General features: G+C 46.7%; 1 protein-coding gene across 1 annotated transcript in view; it reads right to left on the reverse strand.

Moving 5' to 3' along the window:
• Nucleotides 1-18,808, reverse strand: part of Cdh13 (cadherin 13) — a 973,690-nt gene extending 954,882 nt beyond the window's left edge. Inside the window, exon 1 of the mRNA XM_005073074.4 lies at nt 18,557-18,808. Within this exon, the coding sequence (XP_005073131.1) occupies nt 18,557-18,601 (45 nt within the window). The 5' untranslated portion in view covers nt 18,602-18,808. The remainder of the gene's footprint in view (nt 1-18,556) is intronic.
• Nucleotides 18,809-19,476: the final 668 nt, after the last annotated feature.

A 19,476-nucleotide genomic window follows, 5' to 3' on the forward strand; every position in this document is an offset into this window, starting at 1 on the left:
CCAGCTGCTCTCCACTGCCTGGTGAATACCTCACAACTCCACATTAATGACCAGCATCTATTTATTAGTGCTTTTCTCAAAACAGAGAAAGGAAAAGTGCAACTTAGCGTGTCTGGTTTATTACCGACTGCAGAAGGACGGCTACTTTCCCAGAGTCAAAACTACTGCTACAAATTGACTTGTCTGCCCAACAAAGATGGTTATTTCCTACAGCAGTTGGTGCAGACTGGGACTCCAGATGGGCTTTCTTGGGGTGCATTGGGTGAGCAAGCTTCAGTTTCTTGATCCATTGCTTGGGGGTGGTTTCCAGGCGATGACATTGAGTGTAAACGAGTGAGTGGCTAGGAGCTCTGCTCAGTTTCCACCTGGAGGGTACCAGGTACTGGTGTGTTCACAGGTTCCAGTAATCTTCCAGGATCCCCCTGTGGTAGGGGTTAAACCGCCCTCATATGTTACAGACAAAGAGAATGAAGCAGAGCATCATGGGATTCTCTGAAGAACTCAGGGCAATTGAGTTGAGTCAAATCCCGGCTACTTGGTGGCCCCACTTTGATCTGTAATTGTTTTATTTTCCATCTCTTCCTGCCTTCCTCTCCTCTATCCACCACTCTTCCCTCCTACCACTGCCTCTATTCCTTAGCCTCTCACTTGCTACTAAGCTTCGATATGCTTTGGACTGACCAATCGCTGCATGCATTTCCCTCAAAATACCCTGCTTCTCTGCTCCTATGCCATGTAAGCTCTATTGCCATCATTTGACTGGAATGGTCTTCTCAAAGACAACCAGGGAACACTCTTCCTGCAAACCTCGGGTTTCCTTTCTTTATCAACATCTTTCTTTCTTCCTTTCCTTCTTCCCCACCTGAGAGTTTCTGCCTTCCGGACAGTCCTTAGCTTTTATTTGTGCTTTATAGCAATCCAGATTGTTTCTTACCTTTGTAGTTAGCTGAACCAATTTTCCATCATCCATCTACCCACTTAACCTATACATCTATCCTTTATATCCATACATACATCTTCCCCTCCTTTCACCTGTTACATATAATATTCATCTTTCTATCCATCTATCCATTAGTATATATGTCCAACCATCTACCCACTCCAGCTACCAGCCACTCATTCATCCAAGCAACCACCATCCATCCATCTTCTCATCCAACCATTAAGCCACCCAGCCACCCAGTTACCTGTCAACTTATCTATCCATCCTATCCATCTGTCCATCTTACCATCCTCTAACTCATTGAATAAGGATTCAAGCTGAGGTCTGCTATGACCTTGGGCAAGTGACTTTGTTTCTCTAATCTTCTAACACTTCACTTATAAAACAAGAAAAATTAAAAGAATAGCATATAATGTTGTTGTCAGGATTACATGCAAGAACAGGCATAATGAAATATGATTTAAAGATGTATTTACTAAGTATTCATTCCAAGGATAATATTCATTCACTTAATAAACCTTCAAACATGGGCTTCTTTCTTTTATTTCCTTTCCTTCCCTTCTCATTAACCATCAAGCCTCTAAAATCAGACTTGACCTTTCCTATGACCTTTATTAGCTTGCAAGTTACAATCTTGCCTTGGTTCTTCCCTGATCCAGTACATCTCCCACCCTGTCCCCAGATTCATTTCTCAAAAGCATAATTCTCTTTCCTCAAACCACCACGTGGTTGGGATATACAAAACACCATTTTAGAGATGGCCGAGAGATCTTTTTCTTTTCTCACTTATTCAATTTTCTTATCTTTTCATTATAAATGCAACACAAACACATCAATGGAGACGTGTAAACTAAATGGGGAGGGAAGTACTAAGAATATCGTTACACGAGCAAACTTGTAGATAGCAGATTGGTAAGTTTCCTCTCATGCCCCATCCCCTTTCCCATATGCAAAGGCTTGCTGTGCTGAGAGGATTTGACAGTACATACCATCTCATGCCTGGTGTTCATTTCTCACTTATGTGGTATTTCTCCCCTTATCATCTTCATAGCCATCTTCTTTAATGGCTGTGTAATATTCCATTGAGCTGCTTAACCAATTTCCATTTGCTAGAAATTTAGCCTATTTGTAAGACATTTAGAGCACCAGGCACAAGGCAACCACTCAATAAAGGTTGGCTATTACTACTATTTCCAATTTGAGCTATCACATATAATATATAGAAATATTTTTGCATAGCTTCTTCCATACTTATCTGTTTCTTTAATACTTAAGTGAAAATTACTGGCCCAGAGGGCATTCCTGGTTTTATGCCTTTTGATTCTGGCTCCAATAGACACAGCTAGATCCCTCCCACATCCACCCACATTTCCTCTGGCCTTTTCACAGATGGCTTGTTCAACTTCCAACTACAGGAGTCTGCACCTCTGTTGTGAGGCTTTTCCATGAACAAATGTCAGTTTATCCCTGGCAGGGTACTAAGGACAGACCAAAGAAATTTTTCCATCCAACACTTTGGCTTGCTGAATTAATGGGGTTACTGGGGTTACTATTAAGAACGTGTGTGAGGGTTTACTTTCAAGACTGTGGGTGATTTAATGCATCTATGTGCCACTGGAAAGCCTGCTCCAGCAAGGGTGATGACTCATGAAAGCTGCACCCCTAAAGCTCCCTGCTTACTTTCCAGAAGGCTCCTCTCCATGGTGATTGCTTGCTGATCACACAGCTTTGGACAAGGCCTTTGTGGGTCTTGTAAATGCCTTAGGTTCCTGGGCCTGGTTAAGTTGCCCCAGCTTCCTGAGTTTTATACCCCAATTCTCCTTTCCAAAAGAGATGTTTTCTGGGCTGGAGGAAATAACTAACAGTGTCTTAGCTTGGTGCTTTCTCTGAGTCCAATGCCCATCTCCAGAAACTCAGGAGCCTCAAAATCGATTAACATCTGGGGCAGCCTTCAGGCAATGTCAATGCAGACCTTGAGATACTTGGTGAAGATGCTCCACCCCAGCTTCCAAAGGTCCCGAGGAGAATTAAACCCCAGACACCCACTAGTAACTGGCTGAAAACAGCACCCTTGGGTTGCTCTTTCCCTTTGTTCCTCCTGCCTACTTCTCCCTTCCCCTTGGGTACCTTCCCATATGACTCTACTGCACTCAAATCCCCCCCCCTCACAACTTGCTTTGGGGAAAAGCTCCAGCTAAAACTGATGTGCCACATATGTTGCAAACCCATGCTGTTTATTCACCCCATCCATACTAGAAAGAGTCAACTTCAACTTTTCTGGGTGTTGCTGTTTCTCAGACCAGATGTTTACAAGGTACAGCAGAGTATCCCTAGCAGTGATATCAGATGGGGGTCATTGTCCTTATTTTATAGGCTCCCAAGTAGAGGTACAGACAGTATGAGTCACTTGCCCATGGCATTCCAGACCCACAGTGGTAGGGCTGGCATTCAAACTGTAATTCAGCCTTCTCCCCAAGGTCCAGAACTCTTAATGGCCATGGTGCCCTGCCAGGCACTTCCTGCAGCAATCAGAAGGGCTTGTGGCTAAAATAACAGCAATACTATTAATAGCTATCACTCTGTTGTACAGATCCAATTTCTTCACCCTACATTTGAATTGACCAGCTCTCAGATCTATCTCCATTGCCTCCTGAACTTATTATGAGTATTTCTACCTGGACTTACATTTCCCTCAAGCTCCATCCCTTCCTTCTCTGGCTAGGTTCTATTTCTCCCACTGTGGACTTGACCTCTTATTGATTTCACCTCCCTCCAACCACACCTGTAACTGCCACACCTAATTCCTGTCTGCAGCATCTGTAGATGGAATAGTAATAAGAAACACCTCATGGTGCCAAACAGAAGCACCCAGAATTGTTCAGACTTCATCCAAGATGGGGAAGAAATGCCATTTCTTCATGCTCTTTTGACCTCCTGTAACTTCTTCCTTCTCTTTCTACTGCCTAGACCTCAGCTGCCTTCCATGTCTTTACTCCATGTGTTGGAAATGTCAGAAAGATTATCCCAAACTTGAAAATAAGACACACTGAATATGGCTTGAGCAAAACGTCTCTGCAGAGGCCTTGGGTGTCAGCCCTTCTCTCATTTGCTCTGATCAAATGTCAGGCTTTTTGAGGTCAACTGGTCAAATTTGTCTACTAAAGATACAAATATCTTTTACCCTTTGGTAAAGAGATCCTGAAGATAGCATCATGTTGCACACTAACCACTTTCAGCCTAACTCTGAAATCTTATCCTGAAATTCTTCTGTCAGACCTATACTTCCCAAATATCTTTAGAGTCACCACAGTATCTTACTAGTTTCCTCACAGATGAATGAGTTACAGAGAACACACTTGTCCTTTGAATCCTTAAATGTGAATGGTAGTATGCTTCCAGATGCCTTTCTACAGACTCCACTCTAGATGCTGGCTGCTAGTGATAACAGGACTGGGAGGAATAAACCATCCCTGCTTTTGCTGGGCAGGGCAGGGTGGAAGCTGTGCTTTTAGGCTAGTGCAGCTCCACCTTAGGCTGAGTAGGATTCACGTTACAATCCATGGTTGTAAGGTTTGTTCCTGATTAGTTCAGGGCATTGAACAGCATCTCCAGCTTCTGCTTGGTTCCTGCAAGCAATATTCTACTCCCCCATCTTACAAGTCTCCAGACACTGATTGCCAAGTGCTGCCAGGAGCAGTTGCTCCTGGTGACCTCACTTCACATGCAAAGAATCATAATAGATGTCAAGAGCATCTTCAGGCATTCACAATGACACCCAAAGGAGTCTTCCTGATAGGCTCACAATACCCAAAGAGATTCTAGAAACTTCTTCCAGTTTTCAAACCACAACAAGCACAGAGTTCTGGGCCCACTCCCGGTGGCTCAGTTCTGACTGGAGACTATTTTGGAAGCTCTCTGATGGTGCTGACACAGAAAATACTTCTGTGGGCCCATATCTAAGATATCGGCAGCTTGCTTGCCACTGTGTGTGCTATGACTGACTATCTTGAGAGACTTCCTTACACCCAGAGGTTTGGGAAGAGGATGCAACTCTTGGGAGCCCCTCTTTAAAAGCTCAAATGCACATTGAAGTCTCAGAAATGTCCATTTATAGAAGCATCAACCTCTACCTATCTTTCTTCTCTGGGCAACTCCCAAGTTTCCCAGAATAACACACAATACAAGCATGTTTTCTACAACCCTTATGAACCCTCTTGTGGACCCAGTGTCTCATCAAAGCATGCTACAAGGTGGCACACCAAGAAAAATGGTCAATGAGTGCAGAATCAAACCTTCACATGGCTTTAGTTATTATAATGAAACTCTAAAACTAGAGAAAGAAAGAGCTGGAGAGATGGCTCAACTACTACGATGGCTGCCCTCCCAGAGGACCCAGGTTTGATTCTCAGCACCCACGTATCAGGTAACAACCATCAGCAACTCTACTTCCAAAAGATCTAATGCCTTCTTCCAACCTGCGTTAGCACAAGGCATGCACGTGGTTCAAAGACATACTTGCAGGAAAAACACCTGTACACATAAAATAAATCGATTATTTAAAAATAAGACTAAGTAAGAGAAGAGGCTGGAAAGATGGTTCAGTGGGTAAGACATGCACACACACACACACACACACACACACACACACACACACACACACAGAACTAGGCAAAGCTAACACTCTCTCACCTAACACTGGAAGACTAGATCAAAAGTCCTCCAAGCTTTGTTCCTAATAGGCTTTGGTTACCTGCAGCTCCGGGCATCACAGGTGACTGTAATCGGATGAATTCAACACAGAAAAATCTGTGCTGCCAGTAAGAGTGAGATGTAAGCCCCAGCTACCTAGTTCTTGATCCTGGTACTGCATCTTGCACACACCAAGTTTCTCATACCCATCTCTCTAAAGTGAAGGGGATAGGACAGTGTGACAGTTATTTTCCAAGGTCAACTTGATTCAGAATCACTGTGGAAACACACTTCTGAGTCTGCCTTTGATAGTGTCCCTGGAAAGGTCAAATGGAGAGGCTAGGCCCACCCTGAATGTGACTGGCACTGTCTTATGGACTGTGCTGGGGTCCAGGACCGAGCAAAAGGGAGAAAGAATGCTGAATCTCTCTCTGCTTCCTGACTGTGGATGCAATGAGACCAGCTGCCTCATGTTCCTGTCACCATGCCTTCCTTTCCATAAAAGTCTGTACCTGGAAACAGAGTTAAAATAATTCCTTCCTTCCTTCCATTGCATCCCCTTGGGTATTTGGTTGCAGCAATGAGAAAGGGTAACTGTGGCGATATATTGTTTATGATTTAATAAAGCCACTGGAGATCGAAATGCAAAGCTAGTCATAGCCATAGAGCCAGGCCAGTGGTGGCACACACCTTTAATCCCAGGACTCGGGTGACAGAAGCAGATGGATCTCTGTGAGTTCAAGGCCACACCGAGTTACACAGAATTGATCCAGTCTAAAAGAGAAACAGCTAGAACAAAAGTGATCTCAGCACTTGGGATCACATGCTTTTAACCCCAGCACTAGGGAGGTGGAGATAGCAGTGATAATGGCTGGGCAGAGAGAGGAATATAAGGTAGGAAGAGACAGGAACTTCGAGGAGTTCAGTCTGAGGCCTAGTGAAGAGGGTATTGCTTCTGAGGATTTGTGGATATAGGATCACCCATTTCAGTCTGAGGTAGAGGTAAGAGCTACTGGCTGACTGCTTTGCTTTTCTGATCTTTAGCTTGAACCCCAATATCTGTCACTGGTTTTTATTATTCCTATTACAGATAACTAATACCTGTGCTGTGGCTAAGTTCATGGAAATAAAATGCAATGGGATAATTTGTATAGTTTAGGTGTCTATTGCTGTGAAGAGACACCATGACCACTCATTTACAAAAGAAAACATTTAAATGAGGTGGGGGCTTACAGTTCAGAGGTTCTGCCCATTATCAATATGGTTAAGGAGCATGACAGTGTGTAGGCAAACATGTTGCTGGCTACATCTTGATCAGAAGGCAACAGGAAGTGGACTCTGTGTCACACTGAGTGAAGCTTGAGCAAAAGAGACCTCAAAGCCCACCCCTACAGTGACACACTTCCTCCAACAAGGCTATACTTACTTCAGCAAGGCCACACCTCCTAATAGTGCCACTCCGTTTGGGGGCCATTTTCTTTCAAACCACCATACCATTCATGCTGAGTACCTGCAGGAAATGTCCTGTGTACAGGTACCAAGTACCTGGAGCCCTGAACCTGGGCTACTTGGTTTTCTGTCTAATCACACTTTAGTTTTATTGAGACACAATTAAAATAACATGAATTGCACCCTGTCAAAATACACATTACTGTGGGTTTAGATAATATGTTCATAGCCATGGTGGGTGCAAACTACCACTACTGTCCCATTTCTAAACATTCCTAGCATCCCAGAGAAACCACATATCCATTCACAGTCCCTCCATGCTGCCCCTCCCAAGCCCTAGGCAACCACTTATATGTTTTCTGTTTCTGTGGGTTTGCCTACTCAGGACAGTTTCTTCCATTGCATAGACTCATACAACACATGGCCTTTTGTGTTTGAAACTGAGTTTGAATCTCCACCCTAAAGTTGTGTGACCTTATGGGGCCTCCAGGACCTTCCCATGTGGGCAATGGAATCAGAGAAGATTCTTTATTACATGACTAGTTGAGCTGATATATTCAAAGCTCCAGAGAGGGGGGTCATATGGAGGTCACCTCACTCATAGTCAATACTGCACATCCAAGGGAGCCTCACTCAGAGACAACATCACACAGATAGCCACCATTTTTGCTATTGTTAGTTTTGTTTTTTCAGCTCTCCTACCCCAAAGTATCACATCTGGCTGGGATAAGAGATAAAAATGAGGTGGAACACAAAAGAGAAAATAATGTTTGCCCTTCCCACGTTGTAGCCAGGTGAGGAATATATGATTAGGAGCCCAACTTAAATGAGTGCAAGGAGTCTCATCATACACACATTTAACTATCACAAATCTAGTTATTTCACCAGAAAAAAAAGAGTCAGAAAGGAAAAGAACAATGTAACTACTGCAATTAAGTGTTGTGAAATTATATCTTGCCTGTATTCTTTGTTATGCGCTGTACATGGCTGCATGCATTATACATTTTTCTATATTGATTACAGCACAGTCTTGCATACACAAAACCACGCATACTGCACTTTAATGGGCAACTTCAAAGATTTCAAGGTTAATGACAACTCTGTGTTTGCTTTAAACCCTGACTTTATAACCCAACCTCTGAGTAAAATTCAACTCCATTGTATGTCAACAATACCAATTTAGAATTATTCCAGATGAATTAAACCAACAATAACAAAAAGGAATCTCTCTAGATGAATTCAACCAACAAACACACAGTCTAAAGCTGGATGTGAGGCTGCAACTAACTCCATTTGTACAACACTCATTCACCAAGCTCCATTTCTGCCCTCCACGAACTCACAGTATTGCTTTGAACATAAACTACATGATCACAGGAGTCAGGAAGTGCAGAACTAGATTAAGGAAACACAGGTATACAGTAGTCTGTTACCCAGCAGCCAACAGAGAGTCAGTGGCTATAGCCTCTCTCTCTGCTCATCCCTTGTTGGCTTTGTCATACTCATAATACTCATTGCTACCTGATGAACAGCACATGTTCCCCCTGCTCATTTGTGTCACTGTGAGTGCTCACCAGGAGGCATCCGGTCTACCTTACTCACTTCTTCATTCCTGGTGCCTTGAAGGATGTTGCACACTTAGCAGATGTCTGCTAGTGATAACATATTGAATTAAAGAGGGCCATTTCTTTCAAATGCTTTACTTTTCTCCCATGTGATGTACTCCAGATAGCCATGGTTCACTCCTCTCACCCCAATTTTCTTACTCATTAATTATCTTAAAGTAGCAGGGATATGTTCTGTATCAAAGACCAGGTTAAGGTAGCAACCCAGGGACTTAGCAGAGTGTGACCATCTAGTGGGAAAGAGATCATCTGGACATGTGTGCTCACCCCAAATTAGAAGTCTCAAAATAATGCCCATCATATGAGGAGATGGTTCAGTTGATAAATCTCAACATGAAGGCCAGGATTTGAATCCCCAGAACTCACATAAAACCAAGCAGGCACAGGCTGAGGGTATCCCCAGGACAAGCTTGCAAAATAAATGAGCCAAAACTGATGAACTCTGACTTCGGGAAGAGATCCTGCCTCAATAAATAAAGTGGGGAGTTATCAAAGGAGACATCTGTGTCAGCTTCAGGCATCCACATGCACACACATGAGTAGGCAAACATGCTTACTCATACAACACACTGATCCCTGCACATGCTCCCACTCACATGAAGACACCCATAAACACTCACAATAAGAAAGCAAATAAACAAACAAATATTTGAAAGGAATGTCCATTACCACAGTCCTTTCTTTGATCATTGGCTCTATTTGGGGAGGTTCCAGGAACTTCTGACAGTAATGAATGGGATACCACATACTCATGCCAGTGCAAATACTCGCATGCCTCTCCACTTCTCGGCTCAGGAACCTCCAAAACCGTGAGTGCTCTATCACACCAGCAAAGGTTCGACAGAGAAATACAGAAGAGTGAATGGAAGCAGGGTGCCAGGGGAAGAACACCAGCAGAAGGTGGGCACAGGTGGTCTCTAGCTGCCAGTCTTTCAGGGGGATGATTCAGAAATTTTACACAGTTTTCCTGTGGGTGCCCCAGCAACCATGAGCCCATGTCCCACAACAGTTATTAGATCAGTGGCACAGTCATCATTGATTTAGTGTCATCCTTTTGGCTACATCTCTCTGTCTCTAATCATTCACCTCTGAGTTCCTGGGTCACCTTTCAGATTAGTACTTTGTACCCAAGTTTGTATCTCCATTGCTATTTGGGAGAACTCCAACCATGATGTAGCGTTAACACCAGTGCACATTTGAATAGCAAGAAAATCTTAAGGGTTACATATCCCTAGTCACCAATGAGAGCTAAATTAAAACCTGTCTTAAAGCTGCTCTGAGAACTTACCCAGGGATTTCACAGGGGCCCATGGCATAGCAGTGGAGTCCTGAATGAAGGAAAAGCTGTGTGTGTGTGTGTGTGTGTGTGTGTGTGTGTGTGTGTGTGTGTGTATGCATGCAGAAGGACAAACTCGGGTGCCTTTCCTCAGGTACCATCCACCTTGGGATTCTTTGGGGGTTCTGATTTGTTTTGAGACAGTCTCATTAGGCAGTCCTGGCTGGCCTGACCCTCACTATGAAGGTCATGCTGGCCTTAAGCTCACAGAGATCTACCCGCCTCTGCCTCCTGAGAGCTGGGATTACAGACATGTGCCACCGTGCCTCCCTCACTTGAGTTTCTTTGTTTGTTTCTGAGACAGGGACTCTCAAACCACCACACCTATCTTTCCTTCTTGTAATTTTGATTCTCATGAGAAGCTGGTCCATTTTGTAGATGAGCCCACTAAGTCTCCTTTGCTGAAGATTACCCTGTGAATGAAATAAGGGCTTGAAATAGCTTCCAAGTTCACGGTGTGTGGGAGTCAGTTAATAATAACTTTCCAGATACCCATTGTGAATGTTTTAGGGAACTAACAGGTTGGTAGATGGAAACCACCCACAGTGGGAGTATTTACACCACAGAAATGGTCAAATAGTGCAAACCACATGGTTTTGATTTTTGGGGGGAGAGAGAGAGAAAGAAAGAAAGAGTGAGCCAGTTGTTCAGCATTTAGCAAAGCCCCATTGCCTGGCACCCCATTGGATATTTTCCCATGCTCAGAGCGTGGAAGCCACTGACAGCACACCAAACTCTGGAAGAAAGGCTTGTTAGCATTCACCAGATGACTCTGAAAGTGCTAGATCATTATTTGCTTCATGTTAGAAATATTTCTAGTGCTGCTGATTGAATGTTCACAAAACCATTAAAAGACTTGGCAAGGCTCCTCTCAAATACCTTTTGCATGAAAAGTCTCAGAGATTGGTTAATCATAGAGGCTTCACCTGGGTCACCCTAATCAAGGACATATCCAGGCCCCCATGGTGCCCACCCCCAAGTCAGGCATATACAATGTTTGGGAACACCCATATAATGGGGTCCAGATGCCTCTCTAAGCACTGCATGGTTTGGTCAGCACCCCGCCCTGACATACACACAGGTGCTCAGCTAATGTCAAGCATCTGTGCTCTTCTTTGAGCAACAAGTTCCCATTAGAGAAGTCAGAACTGAAGCAGGATCCCTTACCCTCAGCCCTTGCCTGACATCTCTAATCCAGCCACCACAGGTTCTCCCCACAAATGCCCTCATCTGATTTCCTCACATGTCCTGTCACCTCTCCTCTAGATGTCTCCCCTCCATAATCTCAAGGCATAATATCTTCTCGAAGCTGTATCCCACTCCAGACATTTGCTGCACTGAAGATGGGTGGCCTTCTGAAAATGGAAAGTAGGCCATGTCCCTCCACATCCTCCCCTTGTGACCTTCATGGATACCCATCACTTGGAAACAAACATTGACACTCTTAGAGTGACCAACAAAGACCCAAGGACTTGCCACCTCTTGGCCACACCCCTGACCACTGTCCAGGCTGGGCTGTTCCCATCTGTACAGTCTTCAACCAGTCTGTGTCTTCTTCCTAGAAGCCTCTTCCATGCCTACCCTCTCCTGGGGCTCTGTCAACCTACTTCCCCACAAAGCTTTGAGCTCCAGCATAAAGCTGCCAGAAGAGCCTCCCAGACCCTTCATCTGGGCCTGTTGCCTTTCTTATCTCCAGTATCTGTCTGTTCATCCATCCCTGTTTGCTGAGTGCCTACTCTGTGCCAGGCACTGTTGAGAGCCACAGAGATGCAGACTTGGATGAATTAGATGATAACAGCAAGTGCTATCACGGAATGGATATTTCAGTAGAGGAGAAAGATAAAAAAAAAAACCCAGACAAGCACAATATGTGTGGTGGCACGGCCTTACACAACCGTGTTTCCTTCCTTCACAGTGGTTGTCTCGCTTTTAAATTATTCATTAATTGATATTGATCCCTGCTGCCAAGCAGAGCCCCAAGAGAACAGACACTGAATCTACCATATTAGCAGCAGGACCCTAAATACACCCGTGTTACCTGGAGCACAGTAGGTCTATACAAAAATCCTAGCTATTAGGGGGTGCACTAGTCCAAAGTGAGTTCTCCTAAGGTCAATTTACTTCAGTCCTGGGGCCTGGGATGGAGAATTCCTGATGATCGTAAACCCTCACCACACCCCTTTGAAAAGTCTCTATGTACCCACTTTGCCTGTGATTTTGAATTATACCAAGGGCCAGTTGATTTTTTTTGTAATGAGACAGATGGTGTTGGAGGCCAGGCAATCTTAACTCTTGTTAAAGCACAAAGCAGTTGTAACAATTCTATAAACGAATAGGTATGGCTTCCGTCCAAATGAACTATTTATAAAAACAGGCTTCAGGCAGGAACCAGCCCACAGGCTATAACTTGTCACCTCTGAGTCAGATGTCCCCAAATGCCCATAGTTCATGGCAGCTGAGGGTAAGCCTGCCCAGCCTATCACAGCTCTGGATTCCACAGCAATGCCCAGACACTCTCTACAGAGGGACGGAAAGATTCTCCCAGAAGCACATGCCTCCAGAGCGCACAGCTACCATCTCTGTCCTGTGTCACACAGCACAAATGGTTCTCTGCCACCTGGGAGGGAAGCAACAGCAGCCTGGAAGACCAGGAGGCAGGTCTGATGAAGGCTGCAGCATTCCTTTGCAAGCCTCCAGGCTCTGCAGGAGGCTGAGCTCATTTCCTGCCCTGCCTGGGCATGTGTCAGGGTTTCTGCCCTCCACCCAGTCCAGCTTGTATTCAGCTGGGAGACACAGGGTCTTTGTGCCCCTGCAGCAGATCAGTGACACTGGCTGGTGCCTTTGAAATTAGATGTGACATGCCAAAGCATGCCTATTGCTAATGTTAATTTTCAAGAACTTGACTTTGGCTGGCAGTGGGGAAAAAAATCACTTTACTTCTAGAATGTGTAGTTATATTTACCCTCATTTGGGAGGGTCTGTAGCTAAGGCAAGCAAAAGTCCTCAGAGACCTTCCCACAACAGTGGGATGAGACACACAGGTTACTGTAGTGTTAATGGAGCCAGAGAACCTCAGCCGCAGCACTGACACTGTGTGCAGGGCTGCAGTGGGCATCAGCTGTTCAAAGCAGGCACAGACCATCATGGCAGCTTCAGGGCAGCACTAACCTTGTGGGGGCTTGAATGAGAAATATCCTCCACTGGTTGAGGTATCGGAATACTGTCTGGGGAGTGAATGCAGCCTTGCCAAAGGAAGCATGCCACTGGGGGTGGGCTTTGAGTTCACAGCCTTGCTCCTCCTCCAGTCCGTTTGATGTTTTGTGTTTGTAGTTGAGAATGTGATTTCCCAGGTCCCTGCTCCTGCCTCCTGGCTGCTGTTGCATCTTAATATTGAGGGTACAATACACCAGAGTTTGCATATATCATATCACTAGCACAGCAGGGTTCACAGGGACTCAGGGTGCTGCTTGCCCTTATGTCACTACTGTGAGCAGAACAATCAATGGTCCGGTTGCTATTCATCCCCAACAGCACTGACAATAATGTCCCGGGGGAAGAGGTGTCGTCTTGGCTCCAAAACACACATCTGAATTTCATCACAGGGATCCAAAAGTCACTCACTCACTCCTTTTCACCGCCATCATTACCTTGGGTCACTATTTCTATGTGAATATGTAGGGTATGCACAGGTACTGCCTGAAGGGGACAGCAGTGACTCAGCCAGTGCCAACCAGCACCACATGGAAAGAGGACTTAAATAGCCAGGGCTTCGGTGTTTTCAAGAAATGCAGGAAATCTGGATTGTCTTTTAAATGTAATGATGGCATGAATTTTAAAAGATTGAGGCCACCAGTTACTTCCATGGGTTTAAGCTGACCAGCAGTTGCCAGTCTGAATCCCTGCCCAGAATCTGGAGTTGGAGAGTTGACATAGATCCCACCAAAGAGATAGATGACATGAGGTTCACCTGCCTAACCCTCAGTCAACATCCCCCTGGCTCTGGCTAGGTGGGAACAAGTCTGAGATGCCATTTCTCCACGTTACCCTTAGCCCAGAACTCTCATCCTTAGCCCTAGGATACAGCCACCATCCTGTATGCCTGGTGGCACAGGAGACAGGGGAATTGTGTTGGCAGCATCCCTCAGGAGGCCCGATTCTCCGGGGCATCTGGACACCTCGCTGACAGCTAAATGGAAGGAGGGCCTAAGCCTCTGGCTACTTGATTTGATTCTACTGGACTCATCATTGTGATTGGATGACAGATGAATATTTCCCTACCCTTTTCAAGAGGTGCTGGAGCACAAGCTGTGACCAGGGGATTCACTCTTCTGGTAGGTGTGTCTTGGCAAAAAATTATCTTCCTTCCCAGGCAGAATGGTTCCTGCCTCTGCTGCCTAAAGAATAATGCCAGGTCCAACCAAAATCAAAACACCAGGAAATGTCCAAATTTCCTGCTAGTTCATACTGCATTGTCCACAAAGTCCTTTGAAATTTGTCCCTGCACTCACCCTCTAGGGACACAGGGTGGAAGAGTAAAGATAGCACCGAGGCCACAGCAATGAGGAGAAAGGAACAGAGAAGGATGAAAAGACAATGGGAAATGATAGACGCTCCCATCCAGGGCAGACAGTGTGTAGTAGAAAATCCGGAACAAAAAGTGTTTCCTTCTGATGGACCTGCTTCGCTTCAGCAGAATTCTCCAGAATATCAGCTGCAGACTCAGAATTTTGTAAGGCTGTGGATGGAGCCCCCTTCTGGAGAAAAATTTTCATCAGGTACAAAACAAGATCAAAACACACAAAGATGGGCATGTGCGCACACACACAACCACAGAACGATTTCAGGCTGTTAAGATAATATGCCTGTCATCAGGTAGGAACCGAAAGCATAGCTTAGGCTTTTCCTTGCCTTCCACAAAATAGAAGTTATCTGGTCTCTTGAGTAGCTGTGCTTTTAGACAGAAGGGAAAGGTAAGATTTTCAAGACCTGAGCTTTCCCTCCATCTAGAGAGTAAACTTCAAGTGGCCACAGACAAGTCCTAACACCTGAAGACACCATGATTTTTGGTGGGTGATTTCACTCTACCACATGGAGAAAATTTCCAGAAGGAAATGATTTTATTTGGGAGGACTCAAAGAGGAAAAGGGAAGAGGCAAGGGTAGGAGAGGCAAGATCTGCTAAGAGAGACTTGAAGGCTTCCAGTAACTCGGTGGAACTACACAAATCCAGGTCATATATTCAGCCTAGTACTTTATTAAAACTATTTTGGGATTTGCTAAAAATATTTATAAGGATGTTTAGACATGTGAACTTTCACCATTGTAAATCAAACTTTCTCTACTCCCATGTTTCCCTGGAACTACTGAAATAGTGCAGGCTGCCACAAGGGGAAGTCCCAGGCTGGGGGTGCCCCCTTAGACTCCAGGTACCCCCTCATCGGAAAGGTGCTGTACATGAACCAGGGTCTTAATTAAAACAAAGCAGGCAGAGTAGCAGCCACCTGTGATGATGTGGAGACTCCCTTCAAGTCCTGAAAGGCGAGATGCTCACTCTCAGAAACAACTTTCCACTTTAAACCAACAACACAGAGTCCCATGGAATACTTTTGGGCACTCTGGAGAGACAGTTTTCCAGACCTGAGCCACTCCCTAGAAATTAATTCTTGGGGGATTGCTCATGCATTGTGAGAAGCTGGGCTGGGTGGAAGTGCTGCCTCATGGGAGTGGGCAATCCCATCCACAGTGGAATTTCTAACTCACACTTGTGTTTCATTTGTTGCACATTTGTGACAGTAGCCAAATTCCAGCCGCTACTTCCGGGACAGGTTTTCCCGGAACACCCCAGGAGAGAAGAGAGGTCTTCTAGCCATTATTGTTTAGAAGCCCAGCCCCCTGCCCAATCCTCCCAAATTTGGAAAGTGACAAGTCTGCCAATGAGCAGCCAGGGGCTGATAGCTTCCAAGCTGGGCCCAGTGCCTGCTGTATGTATGACTGTGTGGAAAAACACACTGGCTTGCCCTAGCTCCGCAGGGCAGTGACTAATTTGCTCTATCACGTTGTTTTCCCCTTTCTTCTGTTTTCTTTCTGCCTCGGGAAAGTTTGGGTTAGGATTGTTGACTCAAAGGCTCCGAGACCACCCATGAACACACCCACTTTTCTGGATGGCACAAAGAACACCCTGCACTTAAGCCCCATGCTGGTGAAATCCATTGCACCTTGCATAGGTAGACATAGACACCATTTCCCCTCCAAGAGAACATCAGTTACCATCCTAATGCAGATTCGCACTCTGATTGTGAACAACAATCAAAGAGAGAAATAAGCCCCTCAGGGTTGGCCACTTATTCCAGTTCAGAAGCAACTGAGTGTGCTTTCAAAGCCACCTGTGCCAGCCTGCCCTGCAGGAGGAGACACAACGGTTGCTTTGAGGAGGTGTCCCGTTTGAAACCCTTCACCTCAGCCCCGGAGGCTTTCCCAAGCTCTCCCAGTCTGCTTCACTCATAGGAAAGCATCAGTTTGGATGAGCCCTGGGCACACTGAGGGAGAAATGCATACTGAGACAGTATTATGAAAGTCTTGGGTAAGGCAGCAGTCCTTCCCAGATGCCACCAGCTCCCTGGGAAGAGGGCATTGTGAAACACATGGCCTAAAGCTGCCTGTTGCATGCAGCCTTGTCCAGCCAGTAGCCCAGGAGTTCCAGAGCTGATGGCAATGGATTCTTGGACTGTGGAGAACCTGGAAACTCAAACAGGGTGAAGAACATGCCCATGGTGGCTCTACTAGAAGCAGATGGAGGGAAGGATCTGTCTGGATCTGCCCCACCTTGCTAATTGGGAGACATACAACCTTAGGGATGGTGAGAGCCCTGGAGATGTGGAAAGCTGGTTCAAAAGCAAAGGATCCATAGCAGGACCCCTAGAAAATCAGCAAGCAAATCCCCAGTAGGAAAGGAGAAACAACTGTGTGGACCCCAGGACTGTGTGTCCACGAAGAAGATACCAGAAGTCAGGACAGGAGAGCAAACCTGGCCATCTCACTCTTACTCAGGATCCTGGCAACAAGGTCTCTCTCTGTCTCTGTCTCTGTCTCTGTCTCTGTCTCTCTCTCTGTCTCTCTCTCTCTCACACACACACACACATATACTTGAGTTGTTTCTATAGTCATTGCATTTCTGGGGTGCTAGCATGTCTCCAGCATCTCCCCTTAGTAGGCTACCTATAGCACCCTGCCTTCCTTTCCTCTTTACCACTCCCTGCTCAAACATGTGCCTTTTCCTCTGGCACCCAAGAATCCTGGCCAGAAACTCAACACCCATGCCTCAGGCATTCCGTTTCTCCTCCACGCTTCTCCACATGACCCTATGCTTCTGCTCTCACCCACTTGTAGGCTGCTAGCTCTGGGTCCCAGAGGGTGCCTAAAAGGACAAGGAGGGACTGAGTCAGTATGCTCTCTGGAGCTTCAGTCCCCAGGGGAGTGCTGGGCGTGCCCTTGTAGTCTCCAATGCCTCTGACCTGTCCCTTAAGCATTGCTTTCCTACACCCAAACTTCCAGGGATCTCTGAGCTTCAGCCGGGCTGAGAGGAGCCCCCAGCAGGCACGCCTCTCCTGCTCTGCCAGCCCTGCCCTGGAACCGCAGCGATCTGGAGGGTTAGCCAGCAGCTGCAGCCTGATGGGGAGGCTTGAACTTTTTCCTTGCACTCAGCGCCACCAGCCCAGGGAAGACAACAGAGGCGGTAGACTGGGCTCCGGCAGGAGCTCCACTGGCTGGACAATGGGAGCCCAAGGAGCTGGGGTACTGGGCCTACACTCTGGAGAGGGGATCCCGCTCAGGCCCTTCCGAGCCCGGGCTGGAGAGCCAGAAGCCCCCAATGCGGAGCTGCGGGCGCCTGTGCGTTGAAAGACAGCGGCAGCCGGTCTGCGGAGATCGCTGGCGGGAGCCTCCTTGCAGCTCACCAGCCGGTCTGGGCGAAAAGAGGACGAGCGCCCCGGGAAGTCAGTGATGCCAGCTCTGGCCTCTCCCAGCCCGGCAGCTCAGAGCAGCTCACGATCCCAGCGCAAAGGCTCTTCCCCGGCAAAGACGCTGGGCTAAGTGGCAAGCACAATGCCCAGGAGTCGCCTCAAAAGGAGTGTGTATCCGATGCACGAGATTCTGGAGGAGGCGAACCAAAGTTACCTCACTTGATGTCAGCCAGGACGTAGCCCCTGCTTGCAAAAAGGCTCTGTTCTCCCCGGAACGAGCGTGTGCACACACACACACACACACACACACACACACACACACACACACACACACACACACACCCGAGACTAGCCAGCATGGGGAGTCAGGTTCCTCTAGGATAGGAGCTGGGGGTGACCTCGCATCTGAGCTAGCCGGATCTGATCTGTCTGCACGGCTGGCCGCGCCAGGAGCCACACGACCCGACCCTCCAATCGCTCCTGGCCACCGCCAAACAGGGCGATCCGAATGCAGAAAGCTGGTGCAGAGCACGCTGCCAACAGCTCGCGTTCCCTACCTGGGACAGCAGAACGCACAGGGCGAGTGGAGTTCTCGGCTGCATCTTGCCCGACTAGAAGAAGCGCCTGGCGGCGTTTGCATTCACACACGCGGCTGCACTGAGCATATTTTCCGTGGGAGCCAGCCTTTGAGGAGAGGCTCTGCCTCGCCAGCCAGCCAACTTCCCAAATAGATCAGCAGCAGCATCGCGAAAGCATTGGGTAGCGGCTGATGACCAGGACCAATGGCTTTACAAGACGGATTCCTTCATAAGGCTCCCTCGTTTTGCATGGCAGATAGGGGCGAGCACCTCGCGGGTGGGGAGGGGGGAGCCCTCTAAGAGCAAGGAGGCTGCACGCTGGATTTTTTTTTTGACTCCTGGGGCCCAGCCTCACAAATCAGGCTGGGCAATGCCAGCAGATTCCACTTTCCCCGAGAACTGAAATTGCACCCGGGACTGGCAGCCACTTCTTACACAGTCCAAAAAGATTCTCTTTATTAAAATGTTAATAAGATCCACTTTATTCCCAATAAATCACATAAAATGACCCCAACAGCCCCAGCCCTCTCTGTCCTTAAAGCCATGCTGGTAGATTTCTTTGCCTTTGGTTCCTTGGTTCCTTTTTCTTTTCCTTTTCCTCCCCCAAAGTGGCTCTGCCACAGTGGTGTTTGGTGTTTTTCTGCCATCACACAAATCACAAAGAGGACAGATCAATTCTAGCTTGCAGGAAAAAATCCATCAAGGAGCAATAGATTTTATTAACTGCTCAGGTGAGAGTGTGGCTGGCCTCCACTCCACAAGCGTGCACCTTGCACCAAAGCCAGGACCATGACTTGAGCAAATTCCGTTTTTTCCCCTGTGGATGTGACCTTTCAGAGGTCCCGAGCTATTCCCTAGGGCTCAGAATAGTGCTAGCCATGGCTCAAGGAATTTTACAA

The sequence above is a fragment of the Mesocricetus auratus genome, unplaced genomic scaffold (genome assembly GCF_017639785.1).
Source record: "Mesocricetus auratus isolate SY011 unplaced genomic scaffold, BCM_Maur_2.0 Super-Scaffold_6723, whole genome shotgun sequence".
In the NCBI taxonomy this organism is placed as follows: domain Eukaryota; kingdom Metazoa; phylum Chordata; class Mammalia; order Rodentia; family Cricetidae; genus Mesocricetus; species Mesocricetus auratus.